The 19,094-nt window shown below is 37.4% G+C and overlaps 1 protein-coding gene across 1 annotated transcript in view; it reads left to right on the top strand.

Annotated features, from left to right (window-relative positions):
- Positions 1 to 1,117: 1,117 nt before the first annotated feature.
- Positions 1,118 to 19,094, top strand: part of lmbrd1 (LMBR1 domain containing 1) — a 54,880-nt gene continuing 36,903 nt past the window's right edge. Inside the window, exons 1-5 of the mRNA XM_022195384.2 lie at positions 1,118 to 1,248; positions 3,262 to 3,438; positions 4,463 to 4,526; positions 15,539 to 15,636; positions 18,021 to 18,088. Of these exons, the coding sequence (XP_022051076.1) occupies positions 1,183 to 1,248; positions 3,262 to 3,438; positions 4,463 to 4,526; positions 15,539 to 15,636; positions 18,021 to 18,088 (473 nt within the window). The 5' untranslated portion in view covers positions 1,118 to 1,182. The remainder of the gene's footprint in view (positions 1,249 to 3,261; positions 3,439 to 4,462; positions 4,527 to 15,538; positions 15,637 to 18,020; positions 18,089 to 19,094) is intronic.

Genomic DNA, 19,094 nt, shown 5'->3' with positions numbered 1-19,094 from the left:
CACTGGTGGGATTTGTATAACCCTACAAATACAGCATGAATAAGTCTATTCTGGAGAAAGTAAAAGCACCACTCTGAGTAGTGATTGTCTTAGAAAGTGGAAAAAGAATTTCTGTAAAGAAAACTCTGCTGAATAGAAACATAAATGCAGCATGCGATACTTTCATAAATTTTAATTATTCTTTGTAACAAAGAGGAATAAGTCTTTTTAATTCCAACACATGGCATCTCTACAATGGATATTATGAAACAATCAAATATGACTAATGTTGGAAATGCTAATGAGCAGATTGAGAATCACAAATTAGAAACAAATCACACATCTACAGGGCCTAAAGTTGATGTTTTCGATCCTGCTTGTTTAACATTGTCCCAGTCTGTCAAGAGCGCTTGGTGAAGTTGGGGGATATTTTTGGGTAACAGGATCCACTTGTTGGACACATCCATCAAAAAACATCATGCTGTCTGAAACTATTCTTTGGAAGATAAATGGTGGAGCTGTGAACATTTAAGTGCCTGACAATGGCTCCCCCTGCACCCAGCACAAACAACAACTCTTCCTCGTCTTTCTCTTGTCATCTGTGACATCTCATTTAAACAATGCTGCCATTTTAAAGTAGCCTTTTGCAGTCACTGGTCAAAGGAGTGTCTGTGTGTCACGTTATCTGCTCATTGTCCCTTAAACGCCACACCTGACTAGCATGTGGATTAACTCAAATTTGTTACCAGTTGAGTAGCTTAAAAACTTTATATCCCCAACCCCTTTTTGACCATATAATTATGAGATTTAGAACTGCTGCTGTAAATGAGAAAAGATAAACAATTTCATGCTGCGTTTATGTTTGTGTTCAGTGTATGTTGAGGATAGTTTAGCCTGAATGTGTTGAGCATTTAGCCTGTCCTAAAGCCACCATCCCCATCATATTGCATGGTTGGTGTTGATTCTACACTGTTTGTGTTCATTTCACCTCTTGTCACATGTCGTCCTGCTACACCACCGGCGACGATGTTCATTCCCTGACCTGCTGTGGACAATAGCACTCACATATGGATACATTAACCCCAATCCACATGACCTCAACATCAAGATGTATGAACTTTGTGCAGAAGCGTCACGGCTGCTCGCCCTCTGCCGTGGTGACGTCGACAGGAGCACGTGGGTTTGTTATTGCAGGAAGTGAAGATGGCGGCTCAGTCGTCCCTCTCAGAGTCTGTGCTCGGATGGTCTATTTTCACCATTATACTCTTGGTAAGCGAGAATGAAGTTGTGTAGTCTGTTGATAAAGTAGTGTAACGTCAGACGGTTCAGTTCAGACGTGTTAGCAGGCGGACAGGTGGCTTAAATAACGTATTATCCGACGCGACATGGCTGCAACGTATTAATGTCAGTACTGGCTTTAGCTAACATTAGCCGTGACACACTTACAAGAGGCTGTTCTGTAAGAAGCACACACTGTCGTATTTTTTTGTGTTTCATACTATTTAAACGGTGTCAGTCGAAACCACAATGCCGTTTGAGAATTTGAGACGGGCGTTATGACTTTATTAAACTGAATATCTCCGTTTCAGTTCTTTATGATAGCACCCAGCTTTACAGTGTCGTAGTTTGTTTGTTAGCTTTCACCAAAGGGGTTTAAAACAAAGTAATGTGATGAGACAAGACGAGAAAGGGTCACTATTCAACTTTGACTCCTTAAACACGGCTGTGTAACCTTTCTTTTCCAATTTGTTACCCATTTAAAAGACTGCCTTGAAGTTGCTCAGCTCGGTAATCTGCGGCCCAATTTAGCCCCCATTATCTGAGCTGTCATTCACAGTCACATGGCTAAATCAGAAGCCTTCTGATTTAGAAGCTTTCCAGAAGAATGCCTGGATGCCAATAAACTGTTCTGGTTCTCTACCCACCACTAGCAACCCTTTTATTTGAACAAACCTTTCAATAGATCTTATTTGGATGCAAAGCCCGCGTCATTACCTGGCAAAACAAGCAGCCAGAGGCTTAAAGCTGCGGGCATTTAATTGATCCTGTCTGTGAATGGCAGCCCTTGATCTGAAGGGGCAAGTATTTGCAGTGTCCTCACTTCTTCCAGCTTGTGTGCCTGGAATATAACCTTGTCAATTTGGATTTTGGAACCCTTTTTTTTATTATTTGCATTTTTGTCTTAAAGTTTCCTGTCCATTACAATGACAATAACTGTCTCTCTTTTGCCTTTTAACATCAACAGCAACAAAATAAATTCATGGATTAATCCAAATAAGTAATGAAATCGGTACTTCGTCATATCTTTCCATTAGACATGTTATTATGCTCCTATGAAATGTCAACTTTATGTTATTTCTTGTCAGTCCTTAATAGTTTTAATGAATCTGAGACGGGAGCATGATGTAATCAGATCAGCTGCTCCATAATACCTGTCGTCAGGCTGTTTTAGGTATATTCTAAGTATATAATTACAAAACATTTACAAGAACGGCCCCAGCCTACCTGGATTCCCTGATCCAGGTCTACTCCCTTTCACGCCCACTTCGCTCTGCATGTGAGAGATGCCTGGTGCTTCCAGCCCAGCATGGCTCGATATCTCTAGCCAGACTCTTTTCCTCTGTTGTTCCCAAATGGTGGAACAAACTACCAAACTCTGTGCATTCTGCTGAGTCCCTTTCTACTTTTAAGAGACAATTGATGACTCTTACTGGACAAAAGCGTCTGCTAAATGAAATTGTAGAATTGTAGAATATAATTCCCTACTTGTTGTGTTAACACTTCAGGATGAGTTTCAGTGTTAATTTTTTTTTTGCAGTCGGCCAAACACTCACACACCAAGCAGCGCTAATCAGGCATATTGTGAACACAGTATGATAAAGTTTAATTACATTTAAAACTGTACTACTGATCAACGAAAACTACACAAAGGTAGATACCGTTTTGTTGTTCCAATCCCTATGTGTATTCTTTCGTTCTTTTGTTGATTGAGGTATTAATTCTGTAGTTATTTCTTTTGAAATCAATTAATGTAGTTAATCTTTCTGAAAGTATGTGGAGATGCAAAGTTAAAAATGACACTTTAATCTCCTCTATGTCAGTTGTATCTCATGTACTTCATATAATCCCTAGCTTTCATGTTAATATTGTGGGCTTTGCATTTGATAGATCTCTCCACTGTAAAATATATTGTTGTCCTATTCCTCATTTTAGGACATGAGGAACAGGACATAATATCATTCACTGCTTGTTTTAGCTTAAGTACTTCTTGTTTTTGTTTAGGTAATCCTGGCTTTCTGCTGGATCTACATTCGGAAATTTCAGAGTCGACAGGAGAGTGAAGTTGTTTCAACTATCACAGCAATATGTGCACTGGCCATTGCTTTGATAACTTCTGCCCTTCTGCCAGTGGACATATTCCTTGTTTCATTCATGAAGTATCCGAATGGTACCTATAAGGTTAGTATTTCTTCTGCTTCAGTAAAATCAGTTTGTGGAATTTAACAATCTTTTCCAGGGAGCCTTTCACTTTGCTTTGTAATGTTCTTAGACAATGTGAACATTGTTTTGAAAGGTATGCATATCTTTGTTGTACTTTTTTGTGAAGGTGTTTCATTTCATTATTTTGATTTGAAGATTTAGCAAAGTGTGTAATGATATCTTCATTTGAACAGCAGGCAATTCTTCGCTTTGTGTGGGTCGTGAGCTGCTTTGATTGCTAAAGGGGTTTGTTTTTTGTACCATGTAGTCATGGTAGGCTGTGCATTTTAATTCATCAGGAACATAATCCCACACTTACTTAATCAAAGATTTCTTGGTGATTACACTCTCCTAAAAAAAAAGCAGCACAGAGGCATGAAAGCAAGTTATGGCTTTCTGCCGAAATATTAGTATTTGCTTTTCATGTGAAAAGATCATTTCAGCTTTTCTCAGTACTGTGAGAATTATGACACTGCACAAACTTATAAAAATCACACAAACATTTTCCTTTAGGCTTCTGATGTTGAAAAAAATCAATGGCTTTTAATCTCTTGCAGCTTTTAACTTTTTTTTTGCCATTTGGAGACTTCATTGTTCAAGTAAAATGAAAGCTTACGAAGGGCAATCTCCCATGTCTGTGCTGCGCATGAATAATAATAGATTTAGAGAAAGGTCTGACTACTTTGAGCTTTTGCCATCAGTTTTGCATCATTCTCTGTTCGTATCAGTATTCAGTTTATAAACCTCAATTAACAGAACTCTTAGAGCTGTGTTATAGCCCACATATATTCCTAACTAGTTGAACATGTCCTAACTCTGTCCAGGGTATTGAATTTCTTCATTAGTGTGTTGTGGTTTATGTTTCATGCCTAATTTTTGCACTATAGTTTATGCCAATTGTAGTTGTTTTAATTAGTTAATTTTCATTTATGTTCTAAATTGTTCAATCCTTTTACTGATGAGCTTAATTTTTACAATGGACTTTTCTCTTGGTATCATCCAGGAATGGGCAGCAAACAATGAGACGAGAGGTCAGATTGAAGATACCGTGTTGTATGGATATTACAGTAAGTGAATTCTTTTAATGTAAGTTTATGTGGCTGTTTACAAAAATAAAACAGTATTTGTGTACAAAATTATCAACAAGACACAATGAGTTACTGCAGAAAATTCAAGAAATTAGTCATTGTTTGATTTGTATAAAGTTTTGCTATTTTTTCATAAATAATTAAAAGTTTGCTGTGTCATTCTCCTGTGATGTCAACTCGGTCCTCTTTGAATTGATTGCTGTGCCAATTCAATTGTATTAACACCTGGAACCTGACTCATCCGCCTAGAAATCCTAGAGGGTTAACAGTTTAACTCTGGGATTCATGCTGGCTCTTTGTTTCCCACAGTGGTGACTCATTTTCACACAGGACATCTCTACAGATCTTTAACTAATCTTATGTCCTCTGAAACAGTTTCATTCAGGATTTGTGTATATAGATATATATATATATATATATATATATATATATATATATCTTGTCTAGCCCTTAAAAAAACAAACTACCTTCTTTCCAAAAAATGGAAAACAAAAACATCGATTGCTAATGGATCAGTAATATAATTGATGATTATTGTTCTGCTAAAAGTTATTGTGGAAAAATACTTTTCACATGTTTATGCAATTAGACAAAACAGTTTGTTTTTTATAATGATTCACCAGATCAGATCTATCAAACTGTGCTTCTGGGCAAAATGCCCGCTTTGATCATTAAACTGAGTTCAGTCTGCCAGCAGGTTTCTTATATTAGCTAAGTATAGATGTCAATGATAAACAACATTTTTGCTGTTGTGTATTAATGATGTTTTCTTATATTTGTTTACATAACCTTGCAATTCTTTTAAACCATATAATTTTAATATTTTTTGGTTTTCATTTTTTCCCCTCAATTCATATGTTTGTTTATTGTCAGTGTGTTTCCATTAATAATGTATTTTCTTTGTTATGCTCTTGCATCTATTTTGCTGTGATAGTAGCAATTTCCCCATGGGGGCCAATGGTTTCATAGTGTATTAAGTATGCTGTTTTGCATCTATTGATGTTACTTGTTTGTTACTAACTTTTCTGCCTGTTTGTGAAGATGGGAAGGACAGGAGAAAAAAGGCAGTGTTTACAAGTCAATAACCATGTTTCTAAAAGCAGTTAGTCAGCATGACAACAATATTCTGTCAGTCTTACAGGTTAAAATTGACATTTGTAACATTTTCTGCAGCAGTAGCTTAGTATTGGGTTAGGTTTCTTTTCTCATCTTCTTTCATCTGCCTGTTTTGCCTTTTTTATGACCTGTGATAAGACTGGTGGAGTAAGATATATTCTCCACTATTGTGTGTAGAGAATTGGCAATTACATAAACAAAATGGTAACATGGGTGTTCCCTGTGAAAATGTTATAGTCTTTAAAAAAACACATTAAAATGCAGCTTTATTTAGATGACATGATGCCACAGATGACAACAGAAAGAAGAAAACGTACTGTTTGTCATGCTAGGTGCTGGCATGTCAGTAAGGCCTTAGCCAAATATTTGTATGTGCATGATTCCACCATTTGTCAACTTAAGAAGTAGTTTCAGGCAGCATGGTACAACAGACAATTTGCCACAGGAAGCTCTCAGACATCATGATCCTGTCCCCCAAAATGTTTTACAACTTCCTCAAGCCCTGCAAGAAGAGTGGGGCAGCATTCACCAGCCTGCCTCAAAAACATTATTAACGCAGTTCACTACAGATGTGTTACTCGTTACTGACTTGTGATTTGTATTTTTTTGTCCGTACACCTTACTGTCCATCTCCCCATTATCATTTGTAATGTAGTGCGTGCTTGGTTGTTTCAGGACATCCATTCTGTTGTGGAGATCTTGTGATGGAACAACAAATACTTATTCCCCTATGTTAAAACAAATAAGTAGAATTTGTTAAAATATTACATGCTGTGCTGTGTTTATGTTTTTTGCTCAGCATAGTTTTCTCTGCAGAAATCATTTCAGAATATTACTTTCCAAGACAGTCACTCCCCACAGCTTTGCTTTTTCTTTCACTACACTAGTCTCGTCTTGTTTTGCTTGTTGTAATCGTCACATTCAGCTTGTATTCAATAAAATTACAACATTTCACTGGCACTGACATTTTGGTTCAGGCTTGTAGCATACTGTGTTGCATCATTAGCAGGTTGGTTGAGCATTCAGTCAGGCATCTTGGATGTATCTTGCCTGATTCTCTTGCTATGAGAGAGGGCAGGTCTAGTCCCGATGGATCAGTCCATAATTCCAGTATTTGTGTGTGGTTGCATTTCATGAGGACAGTATCCAGGCTATTTGGCAGATAAATTCCAAACTCAGAGCTGTTGGTGCCATTAAAATTTCTTCATGATTGTTATATTAAAATATAACACAAGTTTGTTGTCTTTGTTGATAGCAAAATCAGTCATGCCAAAGACACTAGATCTTGGGTTTTCTAGCAGATGCTGGCTTAAAGTGTCTGTCAGCAACACTGTTACGTACCGTCTGTTAAAAAATGCCAAATGCAAGGACGAACAAGCTGTCTCCTTGCCTAGACAGCCCAATCAAAGAAACCACTTCCACTGGCATAATGACATCAGAAAATCGACTTTCACAGACCATGAACACTGCACGTGAATGCAGCGTTCAAGGGGCCACAGCCTATTTACCTCTGGCCCCACAAATATGCTTCAATACATTAGATTGATTTTCTCTGTTGCTGTCTATACGTTGTATTAGACATCCTTCTAAATGGAAACTTTGCTTTATAGAGATTTTAAAAAATGAATAATTCAGGAGGCTTAATCTTTAGTGCAGAACTGTGTCTTGTCAGTAATTTAATTCATATAATGGCCAAACTCCCTGGCAACCGTGTGCATGATGCAACAGTTTCACAGAGAAATTTGTCACACATCAAAGGGAAAGCGCATATAGTGGGTTTAGCACTAGATTTAGTAGGTATATCTCTGTCTGCTTAGAAATGTTTGATGTAAATCTTGAGTCACAGTCTCTGTAATTGCTTTGCGTGTTAGCTAAAGTTGCTGTGCGTAAGGTAGCACGTTTTAATGGATTATCAAACAGGCATTATAATCCAGTGTTTGTTCTTGCCATTCACATAAAAGAAAAAAAGGGCATTTTTTCATATCTATTTAGTTGTCCAGCTGAAAAACTTTAGACATAACATAGTATATGCTTTCTAGGAGATTGGAGAAGGGTTGAGAAAAGCTTACAAGTTTGCTACTTGCTTCAAACATGTACATGCGATTGTGGCTCTGGGAGTATGTGTTGATGAATCATCTACTTGCAAATTTGTTGTGCTCGTAACCTTTGGCTGTTGATAAGGAAAGATTTGTGCTTGTAAAAGTACAGTTTTGATTGATAATGCACTCTCTTCCTCGGAGCACGTTTTTGGAATGAACTTGTAGTGCATTTTAAGTACTGCAGATGTATTCCAAGCTTAGTGGTGCAGAATATTGACCCATCATTTATTATGACATGTTCCTTAGTCCGTTGTACTTGTTGTGCTGTTTTCTGTAATGCCCAAATTAATATGACTGTAAGTCATATTGTGTGAGATTGTTTTGCTCTGCAACGCTCTGCAATTCATGTTGTTTTTTTTTTCCCCCACATAAAATAGGATTCATGATGTATTTTTATACGACTGTATGTCTCCGTTCTGAGTAGATGTTTGCGAAGATGACAGTGTAAGAGGGCTTCGTACTGTGGCTGAGCAAAGTCACACTTAGTCGTAGGCTGCAGTATTAGACTAAAGAAAAGAAGATACATTTAATTTTACCTACATAGCCTTTTTTCCGATTGTGGTATTGAGGTTTATGTAGTAGTCAACAGATTCATACAGAATTTTTTTAAGGGACATTTCTGTATTATTTGCCAGTAGGTGGAGACCAAGCTCCATGCGTATTGTATGCACAGCTTCTTTACAAATCTAACCTTTAAAGCTGAATTCCCTTTAAGGCCACATTTGACAGCAGTGTCCATTTGTCTCTTCACAAATGGTATAATTACCGGGTTGACATAGAGATTTCTATTTCCTGTGCTGAAGCATGTTTTTCTCCAAGGTAGAGTTTGATTAGTATCCAGCAGTGATCACAGTTAATAGGCATGTGCACGTCCATTGATTTGAGGAACTCTGCATTGTATACTTGTATTTGAAGTTATTTGATGGCTTTATAGAGCGACACATCCATTAAAATGGATATTGCAGCCATTTGGTTGCATACATGTATATATATACATTTTGCCTGGACACACATACTGAATACCTGGCATGCTCAACATTTCTGCAGCAGTTGTGAATCGACTTTCTGATGTATTATTAAGCTTAGGAGTTTGCAAAGATAGTGTCGTCAATGTGGAGCCTTTATAATATAGCACAATTCTGTTTTTGATCGATCTGGATTTTTTTTTTTTACTTTTTCGACAAGATTCTGTTCTTTCTTTTTTACTAGGAATGCACACAATTATATAAGGAATCAGTGAGTGAATGAGATTGTGGCATTTATTGGTTATTTTCCTCAATTTCCCTCTTTAATCTGTGCGTTTATGTTAAAGCTCACTGTTAATGGTGTGAAATTTGTTTCTCAAAGGGTTTTCTTCTACCGGTGACACTAAATATCAGTAACCCCATAAGTAGTTCAAGTGTATGTAGTTCAGTTATGTCAAATCTTATGTGGATTTAAAAAAAAAATTATTTATGAATGCATGAGCATAGTTATTTGCAGTAGTAGATATTTGAGCTAAAACCTGAACAGGAATGATGAAAACATCACTGCTGTATTAGCACACATCTGTAGTGCCAAAAAACAGAAAGTGAAACCTTGCTTGATGATCTTGCAGTTGTTCACAACTTTGACACAGTGTAATATTAGATACAGTGCACTTTTCACTTGACAAAGGGGACGGATGTCTGTAGCAGAAACACCCACTTCCTTTTAGAGCCCAAATACATTTTTGTGATCTTTGATGAACCCTGAGTTTGAAAGCTTAGCCCTTCAATCTCAAGCCTCTGTCCATTTATACATTTCTTTGGACTGCTCAGTACTTCAAAGCAGTGGTGCATAAGACCCTTAAGCAACAGGGCAAAATACCCCTGGGCCCTTTGAATAAATCATTGGCTTTCTCCCTGCCTTTTTAATGCCATTTGTAGAAGAGAACCTGGAGAGGATGCTGTCCTCTTGTAAATACACTACAATAACTTTCTTTTTCCCTGTGATTTTTGTCCACCTACACATGCTTTCTGAATTTTATAGGAACGTGGTAGTAGCCTTGTGCTTCTTTTAAGGGCATTTTTGAAAACATTGACAAATTGCACTTTTATTTTTGAGGGCAGCTTTATGTGATACAGGGGGCCTTCAACAATAAGAACGTAGTCGAGCAAACACATGAAACAAAAGGAACTTTTCTTGCTTCTGTGTGCAAAAGCCACAATCAATAGCTCTTCTACTTTTACTGCTGCCTTTGTCTACTTTGAAATAGCTCCACGTGTAGACCAATTGAAGTATTAAAAAAAAAACTGCATTTACCTACTAATGTTGTAAGCCTTTTTATTGTGATGTATAATAGCCTGACAAACACTCAGTTTTGGATGCTGATGATTCAAGACTGTTACATTGAAACAAAGTTTCTTTTAGTATTACAACTTGAAATGAATTTGCTACATTGTTTATAAATTAGCCTGTTGTTGGCATTTCTACTTCAGTTGACAAGTACACAACTAATACCATTATAACTGTAAGGAATTAAAAGTGGTTGATAATGTTGGCTCTTTCAATGTACTGGTTATGCTCTTACCATTGAATTGTTTAACTTTAATTGGCAAGGAAGTAAATGCTTTATTTAATGCAGATGGCACAAGCTTAATGCTCAATTTTCTATTGGTATATCAAATAAAGCTGCACTCTACATACAAAACAGGCCAAAACAAGTCAGTAGTATTAACTTTAAAAACACCTTTTCCATTTTCTAAATACATTATATTCCTTAACTCAGTAACACATTAATGAAGGTTTCGTTTGCTGTTAGTCAGCCAGAAAGCAATATATATTTTGCCCAGCTCATCCAATGATTTTGTTGACTTCATTATCCAAAAAAGAAGACAAGGTTGATGAAAACTCCTGCTGAATGCCACTTTCTTTTGTGTATTCAGTTTCATAATGTTCTCTTTCCTGATTTCTTCACATTGTTATTTACCGGAAAAGCTCACTAAAGTAGCACAATGAAGTATAACCACAACAAACAAACAAAAGCACAGAGCAAGCAAGCAACTCCTCACAAACTCCTTCTCATGCATGCGTGTCAGAATCTCACCTTACATCCTTATGAATACTTAAAATAGAGGTAAGGCATGTTGGCATATTTAAGCACACTAACACTGTGAGGTCTTTGCAAATCCTACATTCTCTATGTATAGAATGAACACCTGCAGGTTTCCAAACACTCCATTCGAAGTTAGGCATTGGGTCTTCGGTTTCCTGCCGTTAGTTTGGAATGACAGGTAAAACTAGTCCATGTCCCAGGAACATGGCAGTTAATGCAAACATGCTGCTACTATACTACAAATCATGGGAGTTAACAGGAATATTCTGATGTTGTATGTATTCTTTAAACACTTTTGCAGCATTAAGACACTTTGACATTGGATTTTCTGTGTTTAAGTAATTGGTTTAGTAATAAATGCAATGTGTCTTCAGTGTCATAGTAATTCCACTCTTTAATTTAACAACAAAATATCACAACCTTATAGATATGGTTGGTAAAGCAAGGTTTCTTTCTCTTCTCACCACATTCCTGTTTGAATAGTTTTTAGTTATCTGAGTATTTATTTTATTGCTTCCATACATGCGTTCTATGACAGATGTTATGTACATTTTTCTTTGTATTTTTAAATAGCAGAAAAAATACTACTAGACCTTAGATTAGCTGAGTTTGTTTTTGCTGTTAGCTGATTTGAATATGGTATTTGCTAACAATAACATAACCTATTTCCTTACAGTTATAAAACACAGGCATTGTTAAAACATTAATTGCATAACATTAATATAGTGATTGTTTGAACTGTGACATTATTAAAAAAAACATATATATTCAGTACAGAAACTGAATATATTTATGTATTCCATTTACGTACCTCGCTTTGAGCTTTTAACCTGCATTAAATGGGTAAAGGAATAAGTTGAATACCAGCTTACAGAAGTAAACCCTCTTAGTTCACCAGCTAACAAACATCTGTTTGCTCACATATCCAGCAGAAACACAGCCGCACAGGTACGGAATAGAGTCCTTCATACTACCTGTCTAATACTCATTAGTGTTTTATGCCATGTTTGGCCCTCCAACAAGAAAGCCTCCCTTGATGTTTACAGGCAATGAGAGTGCAAGCTCATAGTGTCATACCTTTCATCAAGTGTCTGTACTGACAGATATTTTCATCTGTCTCAGGAGTCCTTTGTCCAAGACAGCGTTTCTGTGAGAAATCTCCCCTGGCATTTAATTTTCACAAAAACTGTAATACATTTTGCCTGTCTGAAAGGTACAGAGTCCAGGTGCTAATGCCCCTGTAGACAGCCACAGTAAGGTAAGGACGTGGGGTCTAATGCATCTCATAAAGCCTTAGATGGTACTTAATGAATGATTGCAGGTAATGGTGAAAACCACAAATAGCCATTGAAACACTGAGAGGTAAATAACTATTACTTGTGCTGATGATCTCACTTTCTTTCCCCAGCTGGCATTTACGGTTCTCGATCCTTGAAAATATATTTTTTTATAATGCTTGCCCTATGAGTAAACCGGAGTCTATTGTCTGTAACATATGAACACTAGAACTATGCAAAGGGTTAAGGACGTTTAATTATTTAGTCCTCTACTCTGTCATAGGGATGAATGTGCTAAACTTTTATCCCTGGTCACGCGTTCTTCCCAGTAAAAGATCTGCACAGAGAGTAATGGATGATTCATGGTAATGCAGTATGACCTATTCTCTCAGTATGTTAATATTCATGGTGTTATGATTAATTTTACCCATTGCTTTAACCTGCAAGCATCTGCCAGCGACTGCATACTGTGCATGGCTTGCATTTATTGGCTGCTGGCATCATCCTAAACTCAGTTTGTCTGCCTGTAAATGAGTGTAAATGGATACCTTAGTGGAGCAATGAGCATGTGTTTATTGAAAGTAATGCCCTGTCACAAACACAGCTGGCTAAAAGTAAACCTCTGTAACAGTGACATTCATTTGTCTGCAGCAGAGAGAGCCTTTTGTGAAATATAGTTCATTTCACAGGGGTGCATGTTTGTACTTGCTCGGGGCCATGCATTCTTGACTGATATGGAACACTTGTTCTCCACATGTACATTGAAGCTGAAATGTGCTACTGGTGTTATGGATTAAGTGGTATCAGGAGCAAGTTTTCAATTTTATTTTTTTCTCAACTTTATTATTTTTCATTCAACTTCCACAGTTGTGTAGTTTGTCTTGCTATAAAAGCACTCCTTAGGGCTTGCATTTAGTTTTTTTCTTTTTTATAGGTGGACCTGACTCTTTTCCATTAAAGATTTAACCTCATGTTTCATTTTTGTTTGATTTTAGTGACGTTAAATTGACACTTAACTCATGAATATATATATAAAAACTGTACAATCATGAAAATTCTTTTTAGATGCATAAAAGAAGTGAAACTGATGTGGTTTTGGTAACCTGCTTGCCTTCGTGGACATTTCTTTTAGTTGCAGCTTGTTCTGATGATTCACATTATCACCTCAAGGTGGTATTGAGAAATGGCAACCATGTTTCTGAGCACATCTTTGTGACATGCTTTTCTATGAGTTATTTTGTGGTTTTCTGGGCTGTCGGCACTGACATCCATTTGCTGCAGAAAGAAAAGCCCCCAGCTTGAAATAGCATCTTTCTATTTAAGTGTTTTTGCCTCACCTCCGCTCTATGAATTCCTAATGCATTCGAGTGTTGGTCTTTTCTCTAAAAAAACCTGATAGTACAGGAAGAAACAAACAAACAGAAAGGCTTGGATCGAAGAAGAGTGAGGTCTATCTCCAGGGACAGGTGTATTGCATCCAACTCATAGAAAAGGTCACTAACTTCAGTTGACAAAACCATTTTGTTATGCAGATGGCTCTTTTCTACTTTAGCGGTCAACATTCAAATGGAACTGTTTTTTATCTGCTTTGTTAGAGAAACTCTCAGCAATATTAATCATAACAATGGCAGAAGGATAACATGGTCCCCTGCTAATTGAATCAATTGTTCAGTGCTCTGGATCATAATCTGAGCAGAAACAACACCATTCTTAGTTCACTGAAAAAACACCCAGTGGTATTATCAACAGACCTTTACATGTAGTATTTATGATAAGTAAAGCCTGCATAGAGACTAGATATATTTCTTCATTGTTAACAGCTGATACAGCCCCATTCTCAATGAACATATGATCTGCAACTGAATACAGTGTGGATGATGACATCTGACCCATGGTTTTTTTTAATTTACATCTGGTATCAAAATGTGTTCTTGTTATCTTAATTGTGCACATTATTTATGGGCTAGCTAACATGTTAACAGAGATGGCACGTCATAGGTCAGGGGAAACAACACTACTCTGTGGACTCTATTTGTTATCCATTGCTCAGCTAATGTGAATGCAACTACCTGTAGCTATAGTCAGGCTGGCTTGAGTTACCAACAAGAAGCGGAGTAAGGTAACTGTTTATACATACAGGCAGACACAGATTGCAGTGGCAGGCATAAATGGGGTAATTGTGTGGTTTTGGTCTTATGAATCATAGACACCATTTAGCTGCTACACTAAAATTTGCCACCTCTGATGGAAGCATCCCCCCAAGCTGTCTTGAGGATTATTTCTTTATAACATACAAATATAAAATTCAGAAGTTGTTTTCTTTCACAATTTGACAAGCATGCTTGAGTTATTGGTTTAATACAGTTAGTCACATTGCTCCCTAAACTCATGACCTGTTTTCTAGATATGTCATTGTCATAAAAAATAGATTATCTGGACCACTACACTGCAATAATTACAAATAATTGCCAGACAAAAGTTGCTTTCAGATTTACTTTTCTATCTGACCATATGCACGCTCTGTCTTAATCGCCTACATGTGCATACTATTCCTCTATTCTTCTCCTCTCTGTTACTACCTCTTATGCCTCTCTCGATCTCCCTCGCTTTTTTTCAGCCAGTTGCTTGAATGACACTTAAATGTCAGTATATTTCATTGAAAACAATGCAAAATCACCAAAGCCAGGCAGTGTCCGACCTGCATCAAATCCTAGTTGAGAGGCAGCTAGTGAAGAAGGGTTGGTTGACATGGGTTATCCAATACAGACGGAGTACGGATGTGGGTTCAACTCAACGCTGTCTGTTTGATTAGGATGCAACACAAGTATATTCAGCTGCCCAAAAGGTTAAACTGGCAGCTTAAAAGAATGGAAAAATACGTCCACATTCCTCTTTATCTTAAACAGACAACCATAAACTCTAGGCAGCATGCTGTGAAGGGATAAAAATGGAGAATGTACAAGAAAAAAAGGAGATAAGTGTGACTGACACAAAGAATCACACTAGTTTTTAGCCGTTTTATGAAGTGATGAGGGGACTTACAGCATATTCCTCACAGAAATCAGTTTTGATGTGTACTCTGCATTGCCTTTTGCCTGCCAAGAGAAATTCAACATCATTTTAAGTAGATGACAAGAGAACATCGCACAGTCATATCAAATCTGCTTGAGAGGAATATTGTTTATTGACACTATCGCAAGAATACAGAAAGTAATTTCTTATAAAACTGAACATTGCATGCACCGTTCTTGGCAGAAATGCACTGCAGTGTTTCAAATGTTTTATACTGTCATGATAGAGTATGACATAGTCTGTGCAGGGCAGAAGTAATACTTAATCAGGATTAGCAGTATGTGTCACAGAAGTGATATTTTTGACTAATTCTCAAAATTCACTTTTACGTTTTCTTTTGTATCCACAAAGCTCTCTACTCCATCATACTCTTCTGCGTCTTCCTATGGATCCCCTTTGTTTACTTCTATTATGAAGAAAGGGATGACAACAACGTGAATAAGTGCTCGGTAAGAATGCACCTTTGTTCTTCTACACACAGCACTGTAGCCTACTTATATGTGCTACTGAGGAATTCAAATTTTATTCAGGTGCTTTTGACCAATATGTAAATTTGAAAATATCCTCAAGTAATTCCATCTGAACTTTCCAGCCAGCTTGAGGCAACATGAACCCATTTGTTTGTACACTGACAGTCATTAAAAACTTTGAGACCATATTTTTCAACATAATTTTTATTTTGAAGCGCGAAACTGGATTTTCTTCATATGAATCATTTGTTTAGCATATTGGCATACAGAAACAAAAATCTAAAGTTTCAAGAATGATTTCAAAATAAAGAATTTAGCAAAAGAAAATGGCACCTGCCAAACACAAAGTCACAACAGTCAATACTGAGTATGGCCTCCATTTGCTTCAATGCAAGCAGCAATCTGTCGACGCATGCTTTGGACCAGGCTTCTGATTGTGGGTTGGGAACAGCCCATACGCCTGGCTACTAGCCTAGCCGCGCTAGACCCAGCTCTGAAGATGCAAGGGTCTAGTTGCCCTCGGTAAGCCTCAAGGCTGGATGCTCCTAAAACTGGCCGACGAATCACCATGAAGTGTAGAGTCAGAAGGCGAGCGTAACTAAGTGACGACAGAGGCGCGACGATTCTGACAGAAACAACCAGAAACAACTAGCCTAGGCGCGCTAGACAACCCACGGCAACGAATTTAATTCTCTGCCAGGGTCGACAACAAAAACGACAACAGTCGTTGAGCTCCATTAGCACCGACTCTGAATAATCTTTCTGTTAACATGTCTGTAATATACTTGAGCTTCACCCATTGACTGTATAAATAAGGCTTCACCGAACTCCCACATCCTCTGATTTCCGCTCTAGGAACTACGTCAGCCTATTCTTTGCGCTGATTGGTTGTATACCTACCCAATTGCTGCAGAGTGATTTGAAAGACAACCTTTTAGCCCGCCTCCCTCCCTGTCGAGAGTTCCTAGACCCTTGCGTCTTCAGAGCTGGGTCTAGCGCAGCTCGGTTACCTGGCTACATCACTGTAGCTCAAACCGGCCTCCACCATACCCAGTGCCCTGAGACATTGTTCATGTGATAGACGCGGCATGATGCTGTTCACTGGACTAACAATGGTGGCCTTTTTTGGGCCTTTATATAGGCCTTCAAAACCCATTCTCAAATTGTGCAGATACTCACTGAGTATTGCTTGGTGTGTAAAGTGACCAACCCATGACATGACAAAAGGACAGCTCATCATTATCTCAACTACCAGGGCACTAGATCATCAGTAAATCCACAATGAATAATTACAACCCCCCTACAAGTAGAAGTCTGCGTACATTTCTACCTCAAAGTTTCTATTGACTGTCAGTATACATTTCACATGACAAAAATGAAAGCAAATGCCTATCCTTTCATATTTGTTTTTGCTTTCATGTTTTTTCTGTTTTTTGTGACCTGGTGCTGAAGGGCAGAAAAAATATTTTTGTAGATGAAATTGCAAATAGATATTCATTCAAAACCTGAAATAAGTCAATCAGTTTTTTCTTTGTGTAATTAAATTGAGGACAGTGGATTCTGTCTTATTACTGCAACAACTGTCTATGATATATTACTATTTGTCCATTTGGCATCATCTATCTATTTGGTAAGTATTGTTCTTGTTCTCTGTTGAGAGAGAAATTGAGATTTAAAAAAAAAAATAATTGCAGCCAAGTGATTTGTAAATTATTGGTCTTTTTCTACGGTGTGGATTTTTATTGTTTTTTTTTTTTAAATTTTTTAGCCAGTGTCATCAAGCAATGTTTTCAGTTCTACCATCAAGCACTCACACAGCACATATGCACAACATGATTACATGGTGACGTGATATACATTTCCCCTGCACAATGTTAACAGATGTTAGAAAAAATAGATCAAAACAAATGAATTGTTTTATTTTTAGGTAATCAGCACTGTCAAACCTTTGAACAGCTGCATTCATAGTGTGAATTGTAGGCATCTGGAATGTGATGAAATTTGAAATCCCTTTCTTTAGTGAGCGATTACACCTTTGTGTAATTACTGTCGTGAGCACCAAACACAAGGTATCGCATAGTGCCTTTTCTTGCTTCTGTGTGTCAGTTTTGAGCTGACAGAGGCACTTTCTCTCACAGATGGGGAGGTCTTTTGTATTGTTACTTTAAAAGCACCTTGAATAGCGTGAATACTGACATGTTATCTCTGGCAGGTCACACTGGATCTACATTGACTGTGTATAGCTCTCACTCACTATAGTCCTTAGCTAAATGGAGTATGACCCGCTTCCCTCACTCACAATGAATAATAATATTTCACTTCATGGCTGTGATTGACCAGTTTAATTTTTTCTTTTATTACAGCAAGTGAAAAACGCTCTGAAGTACACAATTGGATTTACCATTGTCTGCGTGGTGCTCCTTTTAATTGGGTGAGTTGGAAACATGGATGGCTTCCTTTCTGCTTCAGTACACGACAGGTAAAGGGGGTGTGGATATATCATTGTGTTGAGTTAATGAGAGGAAGACCTCTTCAAACAGCTACAGTGCCATTTGTCTGGCCATGATAAGCCATTCAGGAGAAAAAGCTATGTGCCTCTTACTAAATATAGGTTTTATTCTTGCGCATATGAATCTAAACCAGATTGAGTCCATTTTTTTTCTGTGTAACAAAGCACATTCAGAGAGAATATTGTATCTTTTTTCTGACATTTTATATTTATCAGCAAATACTGTATGTACTAGTGGAAATACTCAGCCAGGTTCCATTTATCTACACATTTTATACTGGTTGTGTTTGGTCACACCAGCACAACATAATAGATTTCCTTTGCGGTCGTGACAGCAACATGCCTGGAGTTCAGCCTATGCAATTGAATGAGCTCCCTCAGCCATTAAATGGTGCACTGGAAGAAGGCTTATCTGACTTGGGAAAATAAAAGACACATGACTATACTCTAAAAGTTTGGTGAAAGTTAGGACATTTTATAGACAGAAGCAATTCAGTCCATCTTTTACCTCATGAACTGGAACTATTGTTGCTTTGTTCTGGCAATTGTTGGTTTGGGCCTTTGATTTTCAACAACATGATAGCTTTTATCCTGGACAGCTTTTCTGATACCTGGAGACATAAGGACTTTGTTTGGTGACTGTTCACTCCATAGGCCCTTGCTTGATGTTACAAGGTCTGTTGTTTGTTGTTTGGAACTGTGGCTGACTTCTTAAATGGCACTTGATCTTTCAGTGCTTAAAGTTTTTAAGTTTATTTTGTTTAAAGTTCCACTGCACGTAACATCCTTTTTAGTCTTGTAGTTGTATGTCTAGCCATTAAATGCTTATTTTATTGTGTTCCTTTTAAAACAAAACTTTTAAAAAGTTGGCAGGCACCTACATAGTGCTGGTGCTGTCAAAGAAAAATCCCTATCAGCTTTTCTGTCA

Source organism: Acanthochromis polyacanthus, chromosome 15 (genome assembly GCF_021347895.1).
Source record: "Acanthochromis polyacanthus isolate Apoly-LR-REF ecotype Palm Island chromosome 15, KAUST_Apoly_ChrSc, whole genome shotgun sequence".
NCBI classification, from domain to species: Eukaryota; Metazoa; Chordata; class Actinopteri; family Pomacentridae; genus Acanthochromis; species Acanthochromis polyacanthus.
This window is presented reverse-complemented; position numbering and strand designations above follow the sequence as displayed.